The 23,103-nt window shown below is 37.7% G+C and overlaps 1 protein-coding gene and 1 pseudogene across 5 annotated transcripts; one reads left to right on the top strand and one right to left on the bottom strand.

The window, feature by feature from the left end:
* Positions 1–22,980, top strand: LOC117990822 (uncharacterized). 5 transcript variants are annotated; one of them, XM_069504480.1, is made up of 8 exons: positions 1–18; positions 1,505–1,589; positions 9,954–10,116; positions 15,771–16,048; positions 18,312–18,485; positions 19,468–19,656; positions 21,633–21,811; positions 22,907–22,980. In XM_069504480.1, the coding sequence occupies exons 3-8, from the start codon at positions 10,052–10,054 to the stop codon at positions 22,916–22,918; spliced, it is 897 nt and encodes a 298-aa protein (XP_069360581.1). In that variant the 5' UTR covers positions 1–18; positions 1,505–1,589; positions 9,954–10,051; the 3' UTR covers positions 22,919–22,980. The 5 variants fall into 5 exon arrangements, with proteins under 5 accessions (XP_069360581.1, XP_069360580.1, XP_069360579.1 ...); XM_069504479.1 differs by having other exon boundaries at positions 17–135; XM_069504478.1 differs by lacking the exons at positions 1–18; positions 1,505–1,589 and adding an exon at positions 2,180–2,351 and having other exon boundaries at positions 15,921–16,048.
* Positions 8,614–9,168, bottom strand: LOC138403538 (NADH dehydrogenase [ubiquinone] 1 alpha subcomplex subunit 8 pseudogene; annotated as a pseudogene).
* Positions 22,981–23,103: the final 123 nt, after the last annotated feature.

Genomic DNA, 23,103 nt, shown 5'->3' with positions numbered 1-23,103 from the left:
TTTCTAAACAAGCATTAGGTAATGACTAAACTTATGATGACGCGTGAATTTAATTTTTCAAAAATCCTGTGGGAACTTTTGATTTTCCAAGACAAAAAGTAGCCTTTCCGTAGTAGCTTGTCCCCGGGATGCAAGGTACCTAACTTAGTACTAAATTTCGTAAAAACATTTAAGTAAACGCATGATTCTTTAAAGATCCCCTGGGATCACCACGATTTAGGAATGCAAGCCTTACAGCATCAGGGTTGAGGAGTTGGGTCATCAAGTTCAAAAAGTCTTTACTTTGTAGGTACCTCCAATATCAATTTATAATCCAGTTTCTAAATCACATCAATTTTTGTGGTCAGGTCCATACTACTCTATGGTCCTGGTCATGTACAGCATCAAGACTGAGGACTTGGAATCTAATATTTTTTGTCTCAAAGTTTATCGATTAAAAAATTAAAATTAAATTTACTCAAATTGTTCAGTAATCTCGGAGATTTCGGTGTATATAACTAGGTAGAAAAACACAACTCCTCCTTTTTTGAAAGTCGGTTAAAAAAGGAGCCTATGTTACTCCTTAGTTATCCTCGACTTGTCTGTGAAAGTCTTGTCAAAACAGGTTCAGCCGTTCCGAAGATTAACCCGATCAAACAGACAGACAAAAATTTTAAAAACGTGTGATTCAGTTATAGTACCGTTCAAATAACCATAATATGAGCTTAATTTGAGTTATTTCGAAATTACAGACAGACACTACTATAAGAATTTTACTTATTAGTATAGATTTTACATTAATCGTCACAGAGCATTCCTACCCCGACTGCCATCTCGACCTGTCGTGTACTTATACGTAGGTACATACAGGTTCCGTACCTACCCGAAGTTTTCTACGATTTGTTGGTTTCAGTTTGATTTTAGTAGTTAAGAAATTTGATTTGAATTGTTAGAAATGCATACATTTAAGGTTTGTAGTTTAATAAAATCAAATATTTGACTAATTTAATATCATATGATCTGTTCCTTTAATTTTGTAGGAGGCTTTTTAAATCGCTCGATAACCTCTACGCGTTGTGACCAATGTACCTACCTCGCGCATGGTTTGGAAGGACGTACCAATTAGTCAATGAAGCCGTAAAAGTAAAACAGCCAATCTCTGGAACATAGCGAAACCAATAATTTAATCTATGCTCTCTGGAAGTTCAACAGCTCCGATTTTGATGATTTAAAAAAAAAAAATGTTTTTTATATAATTTTAAAATTAGAAACCTTTTGGAACGGAGAAATATTTTTTCAAACTATATCTATACTATCTATACTTACTAATAAAATATAAAATTGAAGTGTCTGTCTGTAATTTCGAAATCATTATCTCATATTAAGCTCTGGTTATTTGAATTGTACCATACCTGAATCTCAGTTTTTTTTTTAATTTTAGCCTGTCTGTCTGTCTGTTTGTTTGAAGAGGGGTTAATCTTCGGAACGGCAGAACCTACTTTAACGGGAATTTTTATATTGACAGGATTGAAGACAAGTGCAATTTGACTCAAGAAGACTCCGCTAAGACTCCGCTAGTCATTTTGTCTCTCTTACTTATTTCATAAACGGTAAGTGGTGACAGCCTACACCTACCTACCAAGTGGTTAGACGACGCGACGGCCTCCTATTCGGGGAGCCTGGGGTTCGATTACGGACACGCACGTCTAACATATCGAAGTCCCAGTCAGAACCCATGTCTATAATATGTAGGTATTATTAGTAACAAGTTTTTACAATCAGAAGAGCTCTTGCCACTACCAGGGAGAGACCGAGAGTCGTTAAAAATGGTGGAAATATTAAGCGGTACAAGTATCTACCTCATACTTGTTTCTGAGTGAACAATTAGGTAAAGTTTGAGACCATCAGACCGAACTAAAACGATTTAGATTATTTCCCAATCTGACTACTTTAAGAATTAATCCGGGTGCTTGCTTATCGTGCTTTGCATTACGTTCCTCAACCAACAATCCATAAAGGTCTAGGTATGAGATGGAGATAAAGCACTGGAGTAATTGCAATTATAGCAGATTATTATTTAATAAAAGAGGACAAGCTGTAGCAACAAAGTGCAGCGAAAGTACTGGTGTCCGCCAAATGATAATCTGTATCAACAGCGGCCAGTACTTATGCAACCTGCGGCTCCGAGATGCCATTTGCCTTCCCCAGCTTCAGTAGGCAGTAGGCAGTCTCGGCTACGACCCGCAGGAACAAGAAAAAGTGCCATTATAGACGCTGTGAACAACAACTGTGATATTATTTTTTATAGTGATTCAAAATGCAACCACGAATTTTAACGTTTTTGATATTGGCATTCGGATGTTTGTACTCGGGTAAGTCCGGTGACCCCAATATTCTATATTATGTAGGTTAATTTTCAATTAAGTAATACTAATTATTAATAAAAATGCATTATTTTATAAAATACCTACTTAGTAAGTAAACTGAATTTCCTAAGTAACATTCTTCACTTGCCTATCAATTCAAAAATAAACGGGCAATCGCATTACAGCAGCAATAGGTATCAATTAGAATTTTTGATGAAATCTCGTAGAGTTGAGAAACTTCAAATAATTAAATTTCTTTTAAGTAGGTAGGTCCCCATTGCTTCAATTTTGCCTCATCAAATACCGTAAAAATACTTTTAAGTAAGTATAACTAATACCTCACTAATAATTATCTACTTATGTATATCTAAGAAGTCGGTTTTTTCGAGCTACGGATACAAGTGTACCACGTGCCAGAGTCTATGACCTATTAATTTACGTTTTTCTACAACCAATTTTTTTTTAACCTAAGCCTTCAGAATCACGCCGTGCCAAGAACATTGAGAAGAAACGATAACGCGACTAAGTATAGATAGATAGGTATTATCGCCTGTTTTCGGTATTTATTTCCAAGTCGGTTGAGAAACGATCTTTCAGAGTTGACGATACAAAAAGTTGAATATATTTCTTTGCATACTTTTTAGGGTTCCGTACCTACCCACAGGGTGCCAACGGGACCAACGTCGTCGTCATCGTCGTCCCCGTTTGCCACCTCAACCCGTTACGTACTATACCTACCTACTTACTTAATTCAATGAGGGTTCTTGATTTGTCGTAAGCAAGACCACAGCTGATTCCCCTGTTCTATGATTCGAGAATCACTGATCGTGATCATAATTACGGCGTAGCGATCCTATCAACTTAATTAACAATATCTTTTTTAGGGTTCCGTAACTCAAAAGGAAAAAAGGAACCCTTATAAGTAAGATAACTTTGTTGTCTGTATGTCCGACTGTCTGTCGCGTCTGTCTAAATAGGTAAATACGTTATTACTGGCACGGGCTGGTAGGCCCCACTCGTATTAATTTGTACTTACCTTACCTACAGATCTTTCAGGTCCTTAGACCGATATAATTGTTAGGACCAGAAGCTCAAATTAAAAGATTAACCTTTTCGTCGAATGAAAAAGTAGCACAGACAGCAGATGAGTCATAGTTCACCACACCACATCACAGCTTTTTTCAGAATTATTGAATAACTTATAATTCCCCCTTTGGAAATATAAATGTAACGAACCGGTATCTCGACATTCACATACACGTAACAGATTACGTTAAGTAGGTTGGTTTTTTCGACTGTATAGAATAGTTGTAGTACCTACAGACCTACTTACTTTCATGTCCACCATCTGATATTGCAATACAATTAAAAATAGATAAGTTAGCCCTCAAAGAGTCCGCTTGCAACATAGGTTAACATTAAAATTGGTAAATAAGTATAGATATCTAAATATATAAAAAAAGGAAACGGTAACTGACTGACTGACTGATCTGTCAACGCACAGGTCAAACTACTGGACGGATCGGGCTGAAATTTGGCATGCAGATATGAGATAGCTATTATGACATAATATAGGCATCCGCTAAGAACGGATTTTTGAAAATTCAACCCCTAAGGGGGTGAGATAGGGGTTTGAAATTTGTGTAGTCCACGCGGACAAAGTCACGAGCATAAGCTAGTTCATCTATAATAATGAATATCATCATCATCAACCAAATCGTCAGTCCAATACAAGACGACAGGTCTCCCTATCAGAATGAATGAGAAGGGCTTATAGTCTGCCACGCTGGCCAAGTGCGGGTTGGCAAATGGCAGACTTTGAGAACATTACGGAGAACTCTTACGGGCTACGGCATACAGGTTTCCTCATGATGATTCCCTAATTACCGTTAAAGCAATTAAGATGATGTGATGTAAAAAAAACTGTTCTAACTTCTCTGAGCACTCTATAGAAAATGTATATTTTACGTTCGTTATTACGTTAAGAAAAAACTAAATACATTTTTTTAATTTAAATATCCCGCGAAAACGCTTAAATCCTGACAATATATGGCGCCTCGTACGTATTTCGGAAAAATAAATCACGATCCCACAATGATGCAAAACGTGCAAAAAGTTGTTACGATATTGTGAAATCGTTAATTAATCACTCGTCAGGGTTGTTTGTGATAGGTGCCTACTTATTGTTATTTTTTGTTTATTATGCATATTACTTAAATATTAAGTAACGAACTAAAGTTCCGGTCGCAGTAGGCACGTATAGCCCTGAATTGAGCTTACGTTACACCTTTCACGCGTTATTTCTAGATAAAAATATTGTACAAAAAAATCTTTAAAGTATAAACACACAGTTATACGTAAGGCATATAAATGGTAATAAGTAACGTCTGTTTATTAAATCACGCCTAAAGTTTCTGTGCTAAGACGGTACAAACTTTACCCATACTTTTTCATAAATCCGAAAGAAACAGACAACTCTGTTTGTCTTGTCTGCTAACTTTTCACGACCCATTCGTTTGACCGATTTTGACGTTTGGTACAACCGTGTTGTGCTTTCGGGTGCGAGGTCTTGTATTATAGACCCCAACGTCTAACGGTTTTTCGAACTATGGATTATGCCATCATCATTATTTTCATCTTTGTTTTGCAAATCTATGAATTGCATATTGTACATATAACTATGTATCTAGTACTTAATATTCAATTTTAGTATTAACATAATAGGTAGGTACGCCTAACATGGGCTAGGCGTTACTGTTGTTTTTAGGGTTCCGTACCTCAGAATAGGAATAAAGGAACTCTTAGAGGGTCACTTGGTTGTCTGTCTGTCTGTCCGTCTGTCCATCTGTACGTCTGCCTGCCGTGTCTGTTAAGAAAATCTATAGGGTACTTCTTGTGGACCTAGAATCATGCAAAGCAGGTAAGTAGGTCTTATAGCACAAGTAAAGGAAAAAATAAGAAAAAAATTAAAATATGTTCATGAAATAACAATTAGTATTTTCGATTGTCAAAGTAACATAACTACGTATAGTATATCAAGTATATCAAGTGGGATATCATATGAAAGGGCTTTACCTGTACATTCGTAAGCAGATTTTTATTTATTTTTAACCATAAGTGTTTTTGATTTATCGCGCAAAATAAAGAAAAAAATTACCATTCCTCCCTCCAATATCTCCGAAGTTTATCAATCGAAAAATCTGAAATAATTATGGTCAGCAAAAGTTTACGTATGTTTTACAGAAAAAATAAAACTAACGCTCGCACTACCATAGTTTTTTTGATATTAACAATAAACCTCAACAAACAAAGTTAGTTTTGCGGTTCGTTGACAAAAGTGAGTCTGACCGTTTTACTTCTTCTGTAGTACGGAACACTCGGTGCGCGAGTCCGACTCGCACTTGACTGGTTTTTAATGATAGGTCGGTAGGTAGAGCTACACAGTAAAACGTATTCTTCTGTCTGTTGGCATTATTATGACTTATTTTATGCTTTGCCAACCCTGATGGTAAGCGTTTACCACATTCTGTGGTCTTTCGTCATAGAGCCGACGCGCATCTAATAAAGATGATAGGTACCTTAGGTACCTATTGCTATTTGAATGCATCAGCACATTTATTTAATGGTAAAATTGTGGTTTTAAGAGAGAAATTATATAACTGAACTAGCTTATGCTCGCGACTTCATCCGCGTGGACTATACAAATTTCAAACCTCTATTTCACGACCTCACGGGTTGAATTTTCAAAAATCCTTTCTTAGTGGATGCCTACTTCATAATAGCTATCTGATCCGCCCAGTAGTTTGAGCTGTGCGTTGATAGATCAGTCAGTCAGTCACCTTTTTCTTTTATGTATTTCGAAAAGTATTGAATTTTGAGATCTATACAAAAATTAAGGAGCTATAGGAATCTACCTGCCTCCTTTCGAGTAAAAATATACCTATCCTATTTACCTAGAAACATAATATGTAGCTACCTATTTGAATTAGACAAGTACTTTATGTAGGTACCTACTTTAATATTATTCATATAAACGAGACCGAATAGACGTAAATTGGTTAGTTAGTATCAACTAGGTATTAAAGCTTTAACCCCGTTTGATAGATACTTGAATAGGTCCAAGGTCCTACACGGATTAGGTAGTTACCTACCTACTTTGCAATCGAAGCGATTTAGAGCACGGCATATGTAGCTCTACTAGTCTCTATCAATGACCTGAGTAAGTAGTAAGTGTACCTATCTACCACATACCTACCTACAATTTTACCATCTTTCGGCATCTCACATTTCGAAATAGTAGAACATTTTGAGAATTTAAGGGCGTTATGAGAAAAGACATTTTGAGAAAAGAACATTTTGAGAAAAATACATTCTGAGAAATTATAAAAAGGACATTACGAGAAAGGATTTTTGTGAAAAGGCTCCACTTCCCGCCAGATTCTTAGTCATCCCACACTGCACTTGCTAGTACGCGGTTTCCACTGAACACATCTGCCCCAGCCGCCATATTCTGCGACGTGTCAGACACGGCCTGTGCCACTTCAGCTTGTTAATCCGTGGTGTAGGAAGTGTATGCTAGGCATAATAATATTGCTGTTTATGTAATACATTAATGTCGCAACTTGCAAGTCATTTAAATAAATATAGGCGCTGCATTCTTTCTACTTAACTGCTAGCCTGAGGCAGTTTAGTAAAAACCCGACCAAATGCGAGTTGGACTCTCTCACCAAGGGTTCCGTACCTTGGGAGGATAGGCACGTGTAATTAATTTTGTTGCTTAAACTATCTGCAACTGTAAATGTAAGTTTGTAATCGCAAAAGTTTTTTCTAATGTAACTACAAGATACCTTCCTATTTGTGCTGTCAAACCGTGCTTCTAGCTAGCCCGATGTCATGGTTCCAGGTCAATGAGAAGTAGCCTATAGGTTTTGTTTTAGGTATTTGCGAGTATCATATCATAATCATATATCACTGATCATAATGTATAAATTTTAAGTTCTCACTCGCCATTTTAACTCCATATATCAACTGTCATGTCATTCTCATTTTGCACGAACTACTTACATATTGACCGTATTTTTTGATTGTTTTGAGTTTTGACTTAGAAGATTGATTTTTTAAAGCTCCTAGGAACCGTAGATCTAAGTATATTTTGTTGCTGATACCTCCACTCGTTTCGAAGAAAAAGGTTCTTGACAGACTAACATGCAGACGAACAACGAAGTCATCCTATAAGGGTTCCTTTTTCCTATTGAGGTACGGAACCCTAAGAATGAGGTTTATGTAAGACGCGTAATCAAAATCGTACACTGAATAAGTACTTACACGACTTACTTACCCACTGATGATTTTCTTGCTTGCGTAATTGCTTTCATTGGTATCAAACGAATGTGGTATCGATAAATAAAGGACAGTGTCCACAGTTTTGAGTTTACTCAACTGGAACTGACTCAATAAGGAAAAGTTTGCCCGGATGTTACATAGTCGCCGCCATTAGGTAGTTTAGGTAGTGAACTTTGTTCTTTTTGGGAAATAAATTCTGTAAACCTAACATTTGAGGAAAGTAGGATGGTTCCCGAGATGTTTCCGATAGGAAATCCCATCCGGCACACCGCTAGTACGATTAATATTTTTGATCCTAAACCAACACATTATCGTGTGACTAATAAGCTGAGCTTCAAGATTTCAACATAGTCGAGGTTCACCTACTTAACGGTGCATTTTCGATGACCTTCACAACAATAAACACTGACCGGCTTTTGGCCGTTCTCTTGTTTATAGGTCCGTAAGTCTAGACCAGTGGTCGGCAACCTACGGCTCGCGAGCCACATGCGGCTCTTTCGATGCGGGCTGCGGCTCTTCAGTTCAACAACAAATTAATTATTTTGCTTAAAAAACTGGCCAAGTGCGAGTCAGGCTCGCGCAACGAGAGTTCCGTGCTACAGTCGTATTTTTTCGACATTTTGCACGATAGTTCAAAAACTATGATGCATAAAAATAAATAAAAATCTGTTTTAGAATGTACAGGTAAAGCCCTATCATAATATGATATCCCACTTGATTTGATACAGTAATTTAACTTTGAAAATATGATTACTGTATCAAACTATACTATTCGACAAAATGTCGAAAAAAAGTATCCGAGTACGGAACCCTCGGTCTGACTCGCACTGGGCTGGTTTTTCTACTTCAAAACTGAAAACACACTTTTAAAACAAATGTAATAAGTATTCATTATTATTAATATATTGATATGAATGACATATTATTATTCCATGGCCCAATATAAGCGATTTCCGAAGCGAGCGGGAGGTCGTGGCTTGCAGTCCGGCAACGATGGGGTCGGGTCGGGAACCTTGGGTGCACAGGGACAGGGGTCCGCGGCCGGCGCGGGCGACGGACTGTCATGAATCCTCGCGCGACAGAAATATCCAAACCCAGGACGTTCCATGCACAGCTTATCGTTCATACAAGCGTCAAAAACGGCTTGAGTCTTTCTACAGTTATTGAAGGAATAGTTACCTGAACTTTTATCAACGCAATTGGCGTACTGATTGAACTCTAACTTGCAGCTGTCTTTGATTTGTCTAAACAGCTGCAATGTGCATGCGGTAACTTTTTTTCCGAGTTCGACACAGGCTCTAGGGTCGCCGGACTCGTATCTACACAGCATAAACTCGTTGTTGATACTCTCGCAATATTTCCCCACGTAAGGCGCTGCAGACATCAGCGTGGCTGTGGACAGATCACACTCTTCAACTTGTAGCGCTGAGAACTCTGGTAATTTGATACCATTAGTTAGAACCATCGTTAAGGATTTAGCAAAAAAGCTAGAAATTAAAACATTTAAGTTTAATTTATTTGATAGATTTGATTTTTGAAGGTATAAGTACTTCGGTATTTGTTTATGTTTTAAGTTGCTTTTTATTTAAAAAATTTGACAGACGGAAACCGAATGTGCCTCGGAATGTGTTGAGCAAAGAGTATGTAACACAGTATGTAGCCACCATTGATGTTGGAATCCCCCTCTTATTCTAGGGTAGCCACTAATCACTATGGGTGTTGAGTGCATGACTGACCGAGAGTTCGATAAAGTACCAAGTATGCTCTAGAGTCTAGAGCGTGCTTGATGAAAGCTGAGCATTTGCAGTGTTTTTTCAGTAACTTCACTTACTTAGGTAGGTACCTAAATAACTACTTCTTAGACCTTTCCTATAGAATTTTATTTTGAGATTTTCTGAGCATCCCCCTCTTAAAAATTCTTCACCTAAGTACTCAATGGCGGCGTTAGGGGGTGGCAAAATCTTCCAGGCCTCGCTCTTACAGGGACTTCGCGTCATCGCGCTACAACCCAAGTAGAAAGTCATTAAGAGGTCTTTAGTTACCTATTTATAACTTTTGCAATTTGCATTTCTCGTCAAGCATCATGAGCAAAAATACTTTCAACTCACATAAATTCCATAAATTGATAAGGGACGCAATGATCTACACTCTCCCAGAGCCGCGCGCAAGGGCCAAGACCGTCTGCTTACACTTAGGATTAGGTAATCCTAAATGTAAGCAGGTACTACAAATTATATTAAAAACAAATAACATATTGCCTTACAGGTGAATGTCAATCGCTATCGTGTCCAAAGGTCCGGACGACCAGTGGTTGGTTGGACCTGTTCCCCATACCTTGCAGAAAAAGTACAGAATGCACACTTATGGGAACGCAGCATCTGTGCTGTAAAGGATTCTGCACCAAGGGAGTTATAGCTCAGGCAATACGGTGAGTGGTATTAAATAAGTGTGAATCGCTGCGCCTTTTTTTGACTAAGTACTTTATCTATTATATTCTAAGTACTTAGTTAGTAAATTGATGCCAATCAGCAGTCCTGCTTATTCCTACACCATCCCACTACTTCACTACCCATATTATAAGCGCGAAAGTGTGTTTGTTTGTTCTTTAATCACGCTGCAGCGGCAGCAGTATGCACGTGATTTTTTGTGAAAATCAAAACTTAAATCCACGCGGACGAAGTCGCGGGTATCAACTAGTAGATAATAAAAAATACCTCCTCCTACTGCTCCTAGATATTGTTATTTAAATTCTCTTAAATTTTAAGCAAGCTACTCCTTGGTCCTTGCTTAAATTTTTTTTCATAACTAAGTATACCTACTTAGTTTATTGTTTGTACAAACTATTGTAAAAAATGTTTCAATTTGTTACTTTTTATCATTCTTTAACCGATTTTTTTCACGAATTATATATCTATAGTTCGCGACAGGTCGAGATGGGAATCGGGGTATAGCATGGGGACCGGACGCCCCGCACACGCGCGCGGCGCGCACGTTACCCGCGCTGTCCCGCACCGGGTAAGCGCGGGGGCTGTGCGGGTGTGCAGTGCGTCCCCACCCCGATTGCCATCTAAACCTGTCGCGTTCTATAGGTACCTACTTTAAAACTGCCTTTCCACTAAGGAAAAGTTCTTACTTCAACAAAATTTTGTACATAGAAAAACGATCGCCTTGGTCAGCTAAGATACTCGTAGTTGCTTTAAAATGGAAACCATTATGTAGATAATTATACATATTTATTTATTATTTACGAGACATTTCACCGCGATTAATAGCCTAATCTGGTGACAGAAGGGCTGGCTCATTTTTGCGCAACGGATCAGGCTGCCTGTCCAGCGCGGAATTGCAGCCAGTATTCTTGGCACCATTCCACACGGGCATGATTTGTATAGTAATTAGATCAGGCTAACTTTAAGTTTTATTGTAATATTTTCATTAAAAATTATATTATATTAATTTTATGTATACTCGTACCTATAACAAAAAAAACGGGCCGAATCAAGAACCACCTCCTTTTTGGAAGTCGGTTAAAAATAGGCTCGCCAATTATTACGAGTACGAGGTTTGCTTCAGTTAATTATTATATTATAATATGTGCTTGAATGTTATTGTTTATACTGGTTTTTGTTATTTGTTGTTATAGCGGAAATAAAATACCTACTCTGAATATTTCAACTATATGGTTCATGAGATAGGTACAACCAGCTGACAGACGGACGGACGGACGGCGGAGGCCTAGTAATAGGGTCCCGTTGACGCTCGTCGGGTACGTACTACGGAACCCTAAAAAATGAATTTGTTTTATTTTTTCTGTAGTAATTTTTACATAAACTTCTATCAATTCAAATTACTTCAGATTTTTTGGTTTGCAAACTTCGGATATAGCAATAAGTAATTTTTTTTGAGGTTATTCATCCAAGTTTAAAAACTGCCCGTTCTCTTTTCAAATATTTTTTTTTTTTATATTTGTTGATTGACCCCATTTGACCTAGTAATACCACTTTAAAATTTCGACCTTTCCCCATTTCAGATTTTTGGCTTTTGTTGCAATATAGTAATATATATTTTTTATGTACTTAAATATTTATATTAAACATCGGTGGGTAAGCATTATGGTAATTCTATCAATACGATTTATAGTCAGACACGCGATACCTAACTGAATTATTTCAGTAATGTCAGCTGTGACGGACAGTAGACGGGAAGGCAGTCGCACAGTAGGTAATGGCTCCTTTTTCAATATTTCGGTACGGAACCCTAAAATATATGTATATAAGTAATTATTTTGGTTATAGTCTAAATGATTGGACTTGATTGATTTAACCTTCACAGAATAGCAATAACAATCACTATAAAAATGTAAGATATTTAGAGTTTCACAACATGGGTTTTGCACAAGGGCGGATCCAGCTTTGGTGCCAGGGGGGGGTCACATAGTCGTGGTCAAGTCACAACATTTCGACCTCTTGCGACAGGTCGAGTTGGTAATCGGGGTATGACGAGCGGGGGTTGGGGGGGGGACGCCCCGCACACCCGCACGCAGGGCCGTCTTTAACCTATTGGAGGCCCTGGGCACATTAGAATAACGGGGCCCCTATGATCTTGACAGAGTAGGTACTATTTTCTTAGAATAGGCAAAGAAAGCAGATAAGTCACGTTCTAGACGTATTATAAATGCGAATGTTTCTATCTATCTGTTATCTTTTCAAAGTCCATATTCTAAATCAAAATTTGGTACTATTCAGAGATAGTTTACACTCGGAAACGGCTTTTTATCCCGGAAAATTAAAGGGTTCTCACGGAAATTTTAAAAAACTTAATCTATGTGGACGAAGTTGCGGGCATCAACCAATATAAAGTAAAAGCGCGAGCGAAGCGAGCGCGAAATTTTTCATATATTTACGAAAAACTCATAAGGTAGCTACTAATATTATAAATGCGAAAGCGTGTCTAATTATCTGTTACCATTTGTCGGTCTATTTTTTTGACCAGGTACTACACAGAGAAAGCTTTCATCCCGGAAATACACTTTTTATGCGGAAAATCAAAGAGTTCCTACGGTTTTTTGAAAACCTAAATCAATCCGGACAAGGTTGCGGGCGGGCAACAACTAATACAGAGCAAAAGCGCGAGCGAAGCGAGCGCGAAATTTTCTGTCTGTCTATCATCTTGTTAGGTACTTTTTCACGGCCAAATGTAGGTAGGTAGGTACTACTCAGTGATAGCTTGCATCTCGGATGGGATTTTTAATCGTAGGGAACAAAACGTGCGAGCGAAGCGAGCGCAAAATTTATGACATTATTTACAAAAAAAGAAAAGATAAATGTCAGAAATATTTTCTTCTTTTCTTTCTTTCTTTTTTTTTTCTTTTTTCTTTATTGATATTATAGATAAATGCCAGAAATTTTGTACTAAAAACTATAAAGTCATCTGTTGTATAAAGAATAGTTCTATTATCTTTAGGGGTCCCCAGATGCAACGAGCGCTTGGATAATAAAAACTTTACTATAAATAATAAACGTAAAGGACCAATCTGACCAATACATTATAGGTATATAATACATAAATTATTATTTTTTACTTTTAGAGGTTTTTACTGTCGGGAATTTTTTAAAAAGTGTGAAAAAGAATGAAATCTTCTATCATTTGCGTTATCAGTAAAGACAATAAAGATCGGATATAAGACTTTTTAACAATCTCTACGGTCCTTTGTTTGAGTTGGCTTTTTTGACCGTTGATTTTATCGAAATAAATATGTTTTTGGGTATTAAAATATCGGTTGGTCTGTTATAGTATGGTGATCTGGCAGGGACTACTGGGCCCCAATCGATCGTGGGCCCTGGGCAAGTGCCGTGTGATGTTCTTCAATCATTGAAGAACGTCACACGAAATGTGACATCTCGATGAAAGGTAGCGGTGGCGCGGTAAAATACAAATTTTGGATGCGTTTGTTCGCAAGAACATAATGTTTTTGCCATCATACAAAATATTATATTAAATTGATTAAGTATTGAAGGAACTTACATAAAATCTAGGTATCATAAAATATAAAAAACATTATGTTTAACAATTTTAATTAGTGGTCCACCTAGGTCCTGGGCGCAGCCCAGGGGGGGGGGTCATGACCCCCATGACCCCCCCCCCTGGATCCGCCCTTGGTTTTGTAGGTACTCTTTTGTACCTTCTTTGTTTTTTACCCAATTATAATTATTAGGATAGCCAATGAAATCTAGTCTTCTCTATAATATAAAAATGAATCACCAAATGTGTTGGTCATCGCAAATCTCGAGAACCGCAGAACCGATTTCGCTAATTCTTTTTTTATAATATTCCTTGAAGTACGAGGAAGGTTCTTACGGAGAGAAAATTTTTAAAAATTTGAATCGACTGTTAGGCGGAACGAAGTTCGCCAGGGCAGCTAGTTATTGAATAGAACAAATAGCAATTTGTAGCTTTGTTTTATACTTAATATGATTTGTACCGCTTTTACTACAATTTGACCTTTTTATTCTACGTCAAGGCACACTGAAAACTCAGTTTTTATACCTATATATAATATAATCTAAGATTAAATGAGTTGATACAAAAGTGAACGGTAATACACCGGTTAAGGTCATTATAGTATTACATTATAATTTCTTAACAGTTTGTCTTCTGTAACATTTTTAGGGTTCCGTACGCGTCTCAAGAGGAAAAAGGAACCCTTATAGGATCACTTTGTTGTCTGTCTGTCTGTCTGTCCGTCTGTCGTGTCTGTCAAGAAAACCTATAGGTTACTTCCCGTTGACCTAGAATCATGAAATTTGGCAGGTAGGGCTTATAGAACAAGTAAAGGAATAAATGTGAAAACCGTGAATTTGTGGTTACATCGCCTAAAAAATATTGAAATGTGTTCCTGTTCATGAACAAATAATTAGTATTTTCAACTTTCAAAGTAAGATTAATCTACCTACCTACCTACCTGTAGTACGGAACCCTCGATACGCGAGTCTGAATCGCACTGGGACGGTTTTTTTCGAGTTATTAAGCTGTGATGTGTTATAATATTGTGTTACATAATAAATAATTACGAATTCATCTTTACCATTAATTTAAATGAATTGTATAGAAATAGCATATTACTTAATAAGTGATTTGTAGTTAAAGTACCTATATAAGTATGCACATTGTACATATAAAAAATACACTTTTTATATATGAGTAGGTATTTAACCGGTTGCATTTATTTATTTTCTTATAGCTTCTGTTGAACGTTGCAGTTGTTTAATTCCGTAACCTTTTCCACTGAGCTGAGCTGTGGTATCGTTGATGTCTTTTGTTTGGCAGAATTGATTGTCCTGTATCTTGAAATAATTATTATAAAAGTGAGATTATAAGCTATTTCCATTCGGAATTTCAGCCAAAACGGTTCAGTCTTTGCACGGCGCGAAGTAACAAACATTCAATTTTCATATTTCTAATATATATTTGTTAGGATTAATTTATTTGTTTATCCATATCCATACTTGATATTACAAATGCGAAAGTGTGTCTGTCTGTCTGCTAGCTTTTCACGGTCCAACAGTTTAACTTTAACCGATTGTGATGGGTACAGATACAGAGTTAGCTTACATCCCGGGAAAGGACGTAGGTTTAAGACTTTTTATCCCAGAAATTTTAGAGTTCCCACGGGATTTTTAAAAGACCTACATCCATGTGGACAAAGTCGCGGGCATCATCTAGTAATTTATAATTCGTAAATTACTTATTACCATAGATTAATTACTGGTCTAGCTCATGCTTATTACTTATTTATAAAAGTGACAAGTGACATCAGAAACATGCACGATGCGTTTTAATGAGTAGTTGCACAGAGTACATTGGTATACCCTACGATGCGTCGTCGCTCCGTATTTTTATGTTCCTTATACTTATGTTTTAACCTACTTTATGTTTTAAGTTTATTTGTATATCTTAACAAAAAAAGTAAAATTATAATACATTTTACCTACTTAATTTAAATAAATTAATAGCATATAGCAAACACACCGCTTTGGCTTTTGTCACTAACGAAACATCATTAGCATACATTGTAAACTATTTTAGAACCACTGAGGCGAGTAGTAGCGTAGTCGAGCCGAGTAGTAGTGTAGTCGAGCCTAGTACAAGCACAAGCCCTAGCACCAGCACTACCAGCACTACAACAAGCACAACTAGTACTACAACAACTACAACAACCCCAAGTACAACCACCAGCACGACGACCACCACCACGACGACTACGACTACACCGAAGCCGACGACTACGACTACGGAGCCCCCGCGACCCTTCCTGCAACTGCTGCCCATACAACTTGCGCCGACAGCAGCACCGGCAAAAATAGGTAACTGCTTTCACACTCCCTTTGATACATTTTAAGGGTTCCGTGCCTCGAAAGGAAAAATAAACCCTTATAGGATCACTTTGTTGTCTGTCTGTCTGTCTGTCAAGAAACCTATAGGGTACTTCCCGTTGACCTAGACTCATGAAATTTGGCAGGAAGGTAGGTCTTATAGCAGGCATGAGGGGAAAATCTGAAAACTGAGAATTTGTGGTTAGGTACATCACAAGAAAGAAATTAAAATATGTTCATGAACAAATATTGCTAACCAAGTGGGGTATCATTAATCATATGCAAGGGCTTTACTTGTGCATACCAAAACAGATTTTTATTTATTTTTTAACCGACTTCAAAAAAAGGAGGAGGTTCTCAATTCGTCGGAATCTTTTTTTTTTTTTTTAACCGACTTCAAAAAAAGGAGGAGGTTCTCAATTCGTCGGAATCTTTTTTTTTTTTTTTTTTATGTATGTTCCCCGATTACTCAAAAACGCCTGGACCGATTTTGAAAATTCTTTTTTTGTTTGAAAGGGTATACTTCAAAGTTGGTCCCATTTCAATTTGGTGAAGATCTGATGAACATCTTCGAAGATAGATACTGGAACTCCTCAACGGATAAGAGTAAATTGCTCGCGATCAGTGTAATAGCTTAGTAAACAGTAGATTTTTAACCAGTCATAGCATAATTCCATGGGGCCACTAAAAATTGTGAAATAAAAAATTTTTACAAAAAAAATAAAAACCGACTTCGTTACATAAACACTAAAAATTGAAAAATAATTTAATTTATTACCGAATATATTATGTATACAAGAGTTAATATAGTTCCATAATAATATTTTTTGGGGTCGGTGCCAATGAGGTGCCATTGTGGAGTCCCATAAAAATATGAAGTCTAGACGATTCGCGCAGCTAAAGCTAATTGTACATACCAAAACAGATTTTTATTTATTTTTAGGCGTAATAGTTTTTGATTTATCGTGCAAAATGTCGATAAAAGTACCCGAATACGGAACCCTCGGTGCGCGAGTCTGACTCGCACTTGGCTGGTTTTTTTTTTAATTTGATGATGACGATTTTCTATGACCCAGACGTAATCGTATCTCATATCTTGCTGTTTTATTTACGTTACATACTTAATTCGAGTTCGCGATAACCAAATATGAAAGGAAACCTTTACAAATTTCATAATTGGTTTACTGTAACAGTTAGACCGCCAGGCAAGTGTTATATAAATGTTTTTTTTTTTTTAAAGAATATTAGCCATGTTAAATGACTAATATTCCCCTTTCCTCTCCAACTAAGCGTCAAGCTTGTGCTAGGAGTAAGGTACGACAATAGTGCAACGGTCGGGGTTTGAACCGTCGACCTTTCGGTTTTCAGTCCACTCCTTTACCCGTTGAGCTATTGAGGCTAAATTATTTAAAACATTTACTTACTTATTATGAAAAACTAGCTGATGCCCGCGACTTCGTCCGCGTGGAATTAGGTTTTTAAAATCTCTAGGTTTCTAAACAGTAGCCTATGTCACTCTCCAGGTATTTATCTATACCCATACAAAAAATCACGTCAATCCATTGCACCGTTGCGACGTGATTGAAGGACAAACCAACAAATAAACACACTTTCGCATTTATAATAAGGGTACTGATATCTTTTCATAGGTACCTATCTATAGTAAGCAAGTACTTAAAATAAAATTGTGAGAAAATGCGACCTTTATTAAAAAGGTATTTGGGGTAGGTACCTGCGTAGTGTACTATATTGTCGCACTCTAGCATAACGTTATTGTATCGAATGTCCGGTGATATTGAACTCGAATGGTATCAAGATATTATACCTACTTACCTACATAAGACACTGACCATACACTGACATAATTGATTTTGTAACCAATAATATTATGATTTATCACAGCAATGTTATCATTAAAAAAGCGGTCAAGAGCGAGTCGAACTCGCAAACGTAGGGTTCCGTGTCTACCATCGTACAAGGAATTACCCTTTTTAATTTATTTTCTGATGTAAACATACGGTTTTCAGTTTTTTTTAATTCTAGATCAACGGAAAGTACCCACCCTATAGATTTTGATTCCCCTACTGGGTCTTGACTATAGAGTATAGACCCATCATTGGTCCCATTATACTGATATAATCCTTAAGTCGTTTTTGTAAGTAGTTTTGTGGTTTGCATATCAATCGGCTCTATACGACTCTACAACTCAACAATTACATCAAGCCTTAAGTAAATTAAACTCCAATATGAACAGGAAAGACACAAAAATTAGCGTGTCCGAAGAACCCTGCAGGAGGGCTGTTCCCGATACCGTGTGAATCGAATGCCCAATGCCGCGCCAGCAGCGGGCCCGGCCAGGTTTGCTGTAAAGGCCAGTGTGTAAAAGGAGTGCCCGCGCCGCGACCTGTGTCCGAAGAATCACATCAACGTAAGTATAAGTATTAATTATTATTATAAGTATCATTTCACTGACGTTCAAAAATGAACAGACATACTAACTAACTTGCTTAAAATATAAATGTACCTACCTAGAACTATTTTTTAATTTTCCTAACCTAGGTAGGTATAGGTACCTACTTTGATGGTATTTTTTTTTAATCTACAAATAGTAACCGAGTCATCAAAAGCTTTAAGAGTACGTAATACTATGCTCAGAATACCGAATACCTAAGAAGGTAGGCACTTAATCATTTTTGCCCTAAGGAGGGCACATAAACAGGGTTGGACTCCATCGGAATCTAACTCTTTATGGCGTAGCGAGACCAATAAATAATTAATCTATGCTCTTAATATGAACTGAGGAATTTCAGAGGAAATATAATAAACTGAGGAAAGGTAGACCGTATGTTTAATGTATCTATTATTTTCTTATAAAACTCTCCCTAAGTAAAAAGATTCTGAGAAAGAAAAAAAGACCGGAAGTTTGAATAAACACCACTGAATTTCCCCCAGGGTTCTCGGGCCATAATTCGCAACCACATTCGCAACCAACTGACTTAATACCTAGTAATCATTTGTTGCATTTCTTTTTTACAGTAGGTAAATAGGTACCTACTTTATATTAGACTTTAGATCCCGTTCACTATGGTCATGAGGTAATGAAATAAATGTTACTGAGTAATAAAAGTATGTTCTGTATCTACTACAACTCTGTAGTTACTTACTATAAATATCGACGTTTTTATGACTTTCTTGTGCAACTTCTAAAGGAAAGGTACAGTTATCGCTGTTATTGCAAATTAATGAGATCATTCGGTAGAGTACGTACATGGACAAGGTATAGACGTAGCTAATAGCTACTATGTAGTTTCACTTCTGAATTTCATTGGAACTAGCTACCTATAAGTACCTAAGTAAGTAGGCACGTAACTCTATAACTAAAAAGTATTATGGCAAGTGATTATTTTCAGCAATTCTTGGTGTAATCCCTCGCGAATGTCCAACGGCACCACTGGGTGAGCTTCTCTTCGAAGTGCAGACATGCAAGGCTGACTCGGACTGCTGGCCTCGCGTTTGCTGTCCTGACGGCACACGCTCCTACTGCCGCACGGCACGCGCCAGGCTCGACCTCGTGCCAGTCGCCAACCGGATTGAAGCACGTGAGTAATTGCTGCTCTGGGGGGATAAGAGCGCACCTCCATCCAGTCCTATAGTCAACCTCACCTGCCTGCGGTGCCCCCTGCCGGACTACTGACGAGGCTCTGGCGACCGACAAATAACCATTCGAACTGGCTAGACTGGATAAATGGCACAAGCCGCTGTCTGGCAGCAGCGACACCGGTGCGACCAGTTTAGCACTGCAATGACAACACGCCTGCCCAGCGCCCTCCGGATTCCGGCCAAATCCTTGTAAGTGAGGTAACACAAGGCCAAGGCCTCTAGTCCCCGGCGGCCCCGCTACTCCTGGCTTAGCGTTAGAAGACCCACGCTAGATAGACGGACGGCATCATACGAGTCGCAGGGAGCCGCTGGATTCAGGCGACGCAAGACCGTGGCGTGTGGAAGTCCCTACAAGAGTCCCTACCTATGTCTAGCAGGGGACGTCTATCGATTGATGATGATGATGAGTAACTGCTATTCCATGTGCAAGACTGACTTGGCATCGCGTCTGCTGTCCTGACTCAGGCTACTAGCCTTGCTTTTGCTGTCCGCTCGATCTTCTGGTCAAACAGGAAGGCTTCTCCGCAGATTTACTAAGTAAGTATTTGAAACTGCTGCTGCTACTAAGTATTTGAAACTCCCCTGCAGGCACCGACTTAAAATCAACCACTGCCCAGTTTCGGCTTTCGTGACGAGAACTTAAAGTCGTCATAAATAAGTATACCTTATAGCTGAGGGTCATGACCGCTTCCAATAATCACATAATAGAAGGATGATACAAATTGACTTTAAAACTGCGTAGGGACCTATAATAACAAGCGCTGCCTATTTTATCAACTAGGTATTCAGACTTATATTATACCTATTTTATAAAACACTAGCTGATCCCCGCGGCTTCGCCCGCGTAGATTTAGGTTTTTAAAGATCCCGTATAGCCTATGTCACTCAGGAATAATGTAGCTTTCTACTGGTGAAAGAATTTTTAAAATCGGTTTAGTAGTTCTAAAGATTACCCCCTACAAACAAACTTAACGACATTACCTCTTTATATAATACAACGGGCCGTGCAGCAGAAATCGTAATATTTTAATTTCGCCATAACTTCAAAACCAAACGTCCAATTTTAATCATTCAAAGACTAAATATTATCTCCATAAACTGTTCTTAGTGATGAAATCATTTATTTTGATAAGGATTAATAGCATGAGTAAAATAAACGCGTTTAAATGTAGTCCAAAAAAAATTCAAGATTTTTAAATAAAAAAATGGTTGCTGTGCCTCACTCGACATAGATGGGTGTAGTGTGTCGCGGACTTTTTTGTAGATATTTATAAGATCTACAATTAATTAGAACATTTTATGGTTCTATCTTTTATAGTTTAGGCAGCGTACGCAAAATAAGTAACTTTTCTGGTTGATTTTTTACACCTTGTGTCCGAAAAACCCAAATATCTTACGGAACCCTATTTTTTTCCAAAATAAAATATAGCCTATGTTACTCGTGGATAATGTAGCTTTCGAATGGTGAAAGAATTTTTAAAATCGGTCCAGTAGTTTTTGAGCCTATTCAGTACAAACAAACAAACAAACAAACAAACAAACAAACAAACAAACAAACAAAGTTTTCCTCTTTATAATATTATTATATATTATATATATAGTGTAGAAAACTACCTCATAATGACTGCGATATTTTTTATAAAGCCTAGTGGCTAATAGGTTAAAGGAGCTAGGTTTAAACTGTTGCGAAATTAATGTCACGGTCTAACATTATTATTGAACCGGAGCTCGGAGTGCAAAAAACATGATATCTTGATCTAGCTAAGTAGGTGCCTGCTCCACTATCAGATAGGTATGTACACTTTGGTTAATTAGAAATGTCCAATCATTCTGTAACGTTTCGTACTTACATTATTTTATATAATCCGTAGTCCGTAATTAACCAGCATTGATACCAAATTTTCTTTTCACTTAGCTGTCCGAATGCTGGAGTCATACCTGCAGTGCACGGCTCCGCCGAAGTTCGACTCGTTCCCGCAGCGCTGCAGCTCGAGCATCGACTGCTTCCCCAACCTGTGCTGCGCAGAGGGCGGCAAGAAGCACTGCCGGCCGCCGCAGCGCAGTCTCTTTGCCTTGCTCGCCGGTGCTGCAGCGGTACGTTTCCCGTTTTTTTAAACTATGTAGGTAGGTACTTACCTAATTTAATACCTATAGACTCGCGCTTGATTGCAATACTCCAAATAAGTGGTGGTGACTGCTGATGCAGCCTGAGCTTGAGACTGTTATTCGTCACTAAATACCGATCTGTATACATACAGCTACTCATTTGTTTTATTAGTTATTTATTATTATTAATTAGGTAGCTCCATCCAATTAATTTATAAAGTTGGAAATCCTGAGTCAGGGAGTAATTATATTTATTCATCTCCATTAGTGTTTCGCTGAACAATTTTGATTAAAATTATACAGTTCCGCTTCTATCAGCCGCGTACGACTGCTAGCATGCTAAACGCCAGTGTTGTATCAGATGTCGGTTTATTAAGGCATTCCGAACCAGTGGTAGATGCATCCGACTATTCGTAAGCACTTGTAAAAGTTTATACGAATAAAAAAGATTTTCATTTTCATTATCCTCGACGTGACGTTGAAATTGCAACTTGCATAGTGCTGAATGCGGCAGAACAGCGCTGAACGCGGCGAAACAGCGCTTTTGTTCTATGTCTGTTTGCCGCGAAAGCCGAATAGACGCGGCAGAAACGCATCTTCATACGAAACTAGTGTTTTCTATCGACAAAAGCTGAATAAGTGTAACTAAGTACCTAGTTCCTTATTCGGCTTTATTACGTACCCAACTTGCACTGCCCGCACACCCGTGCTATCCCGCACCGGGTCAGTGCGAGTGTGGGGGGCGCGGTCCCCGCCGCAATTGCCATAGGTCGGTACTATAAGGTAGTTAATTTACCTACTTTCCTGTATTAAATCGTAACAGTAAAAAATACCATGCCGTGCCCATACCGTGGAAAATCATAATAGCCCCATGCCCATTACTTCACTTTAAAGATTAATGTGACACGCAAAACTATTAAATATATTATATCTGTATTTTTTGAACTATTTAGGTACCTATCATACAATTCCAACAACTGACTATCAAAAATTGTAAATCTTAGCTATTTTGAATGTCTGAGTTTGACTATCCAGAACTTGAATGGAAATAAATGATTCTAATAATTTTATTTTTCTTTACAGAGACTAGGCTGATTGGTCAACTAGATTAAGGAGAAAATAGTTTTAGAAAATGTAAATAGCTAAAAAACAGCAGTATTTTTCTACTTTTTCAAATTTTGTATTAAATACATATTTTATTTATATTACAAGTGGTATTATTTAGCCCGTTTTTGACGAGACTTTCACAGACAAGTAGAGGATTAACCTGTGGGATTCCA

This window comes from Maniola hyperantus, chromosome 18, assembly GCF_902806685.2.
Source record: "Maniola hyperantus chromosome 18, iAphHyp1.2, whole genome shotgun sequence".
Classification (NCBI taxonomy): domain Eukaryota; kingdom Metazoa; phylum Arthropoda; class Insecta; order Lepidoptera; family Nymphalidae; genus Maniola; species Maniola hyperantus.
Note: the sequence above shows the minus strand (reverse complement) of the source record. Positions and strands in the feature narration are given on the sequence as shown.

Coding starts and splice junctions, on each gene's coding strand:
- LOC117990822 (XM_034978316.2), top strand. CDS start 2,297: ATGCAACCACGAATTTTAACGTTTTTGATATTGGCATTCGGATGTTTG. Junction 10,117..15,770: donor GTTATAGCTCAGGCAATACG/GTGAGTGGTATT, acceptor AAACTATTTTAG/AACCACTGAGGCGAGTAGTA. Junction 16,049..18,311: donor AGCAGCACCGGCAAAAATAG/GTAACTGCTTTC, acceptor CAATATGAACAG/GAAAGACACAAAAATTAGCG.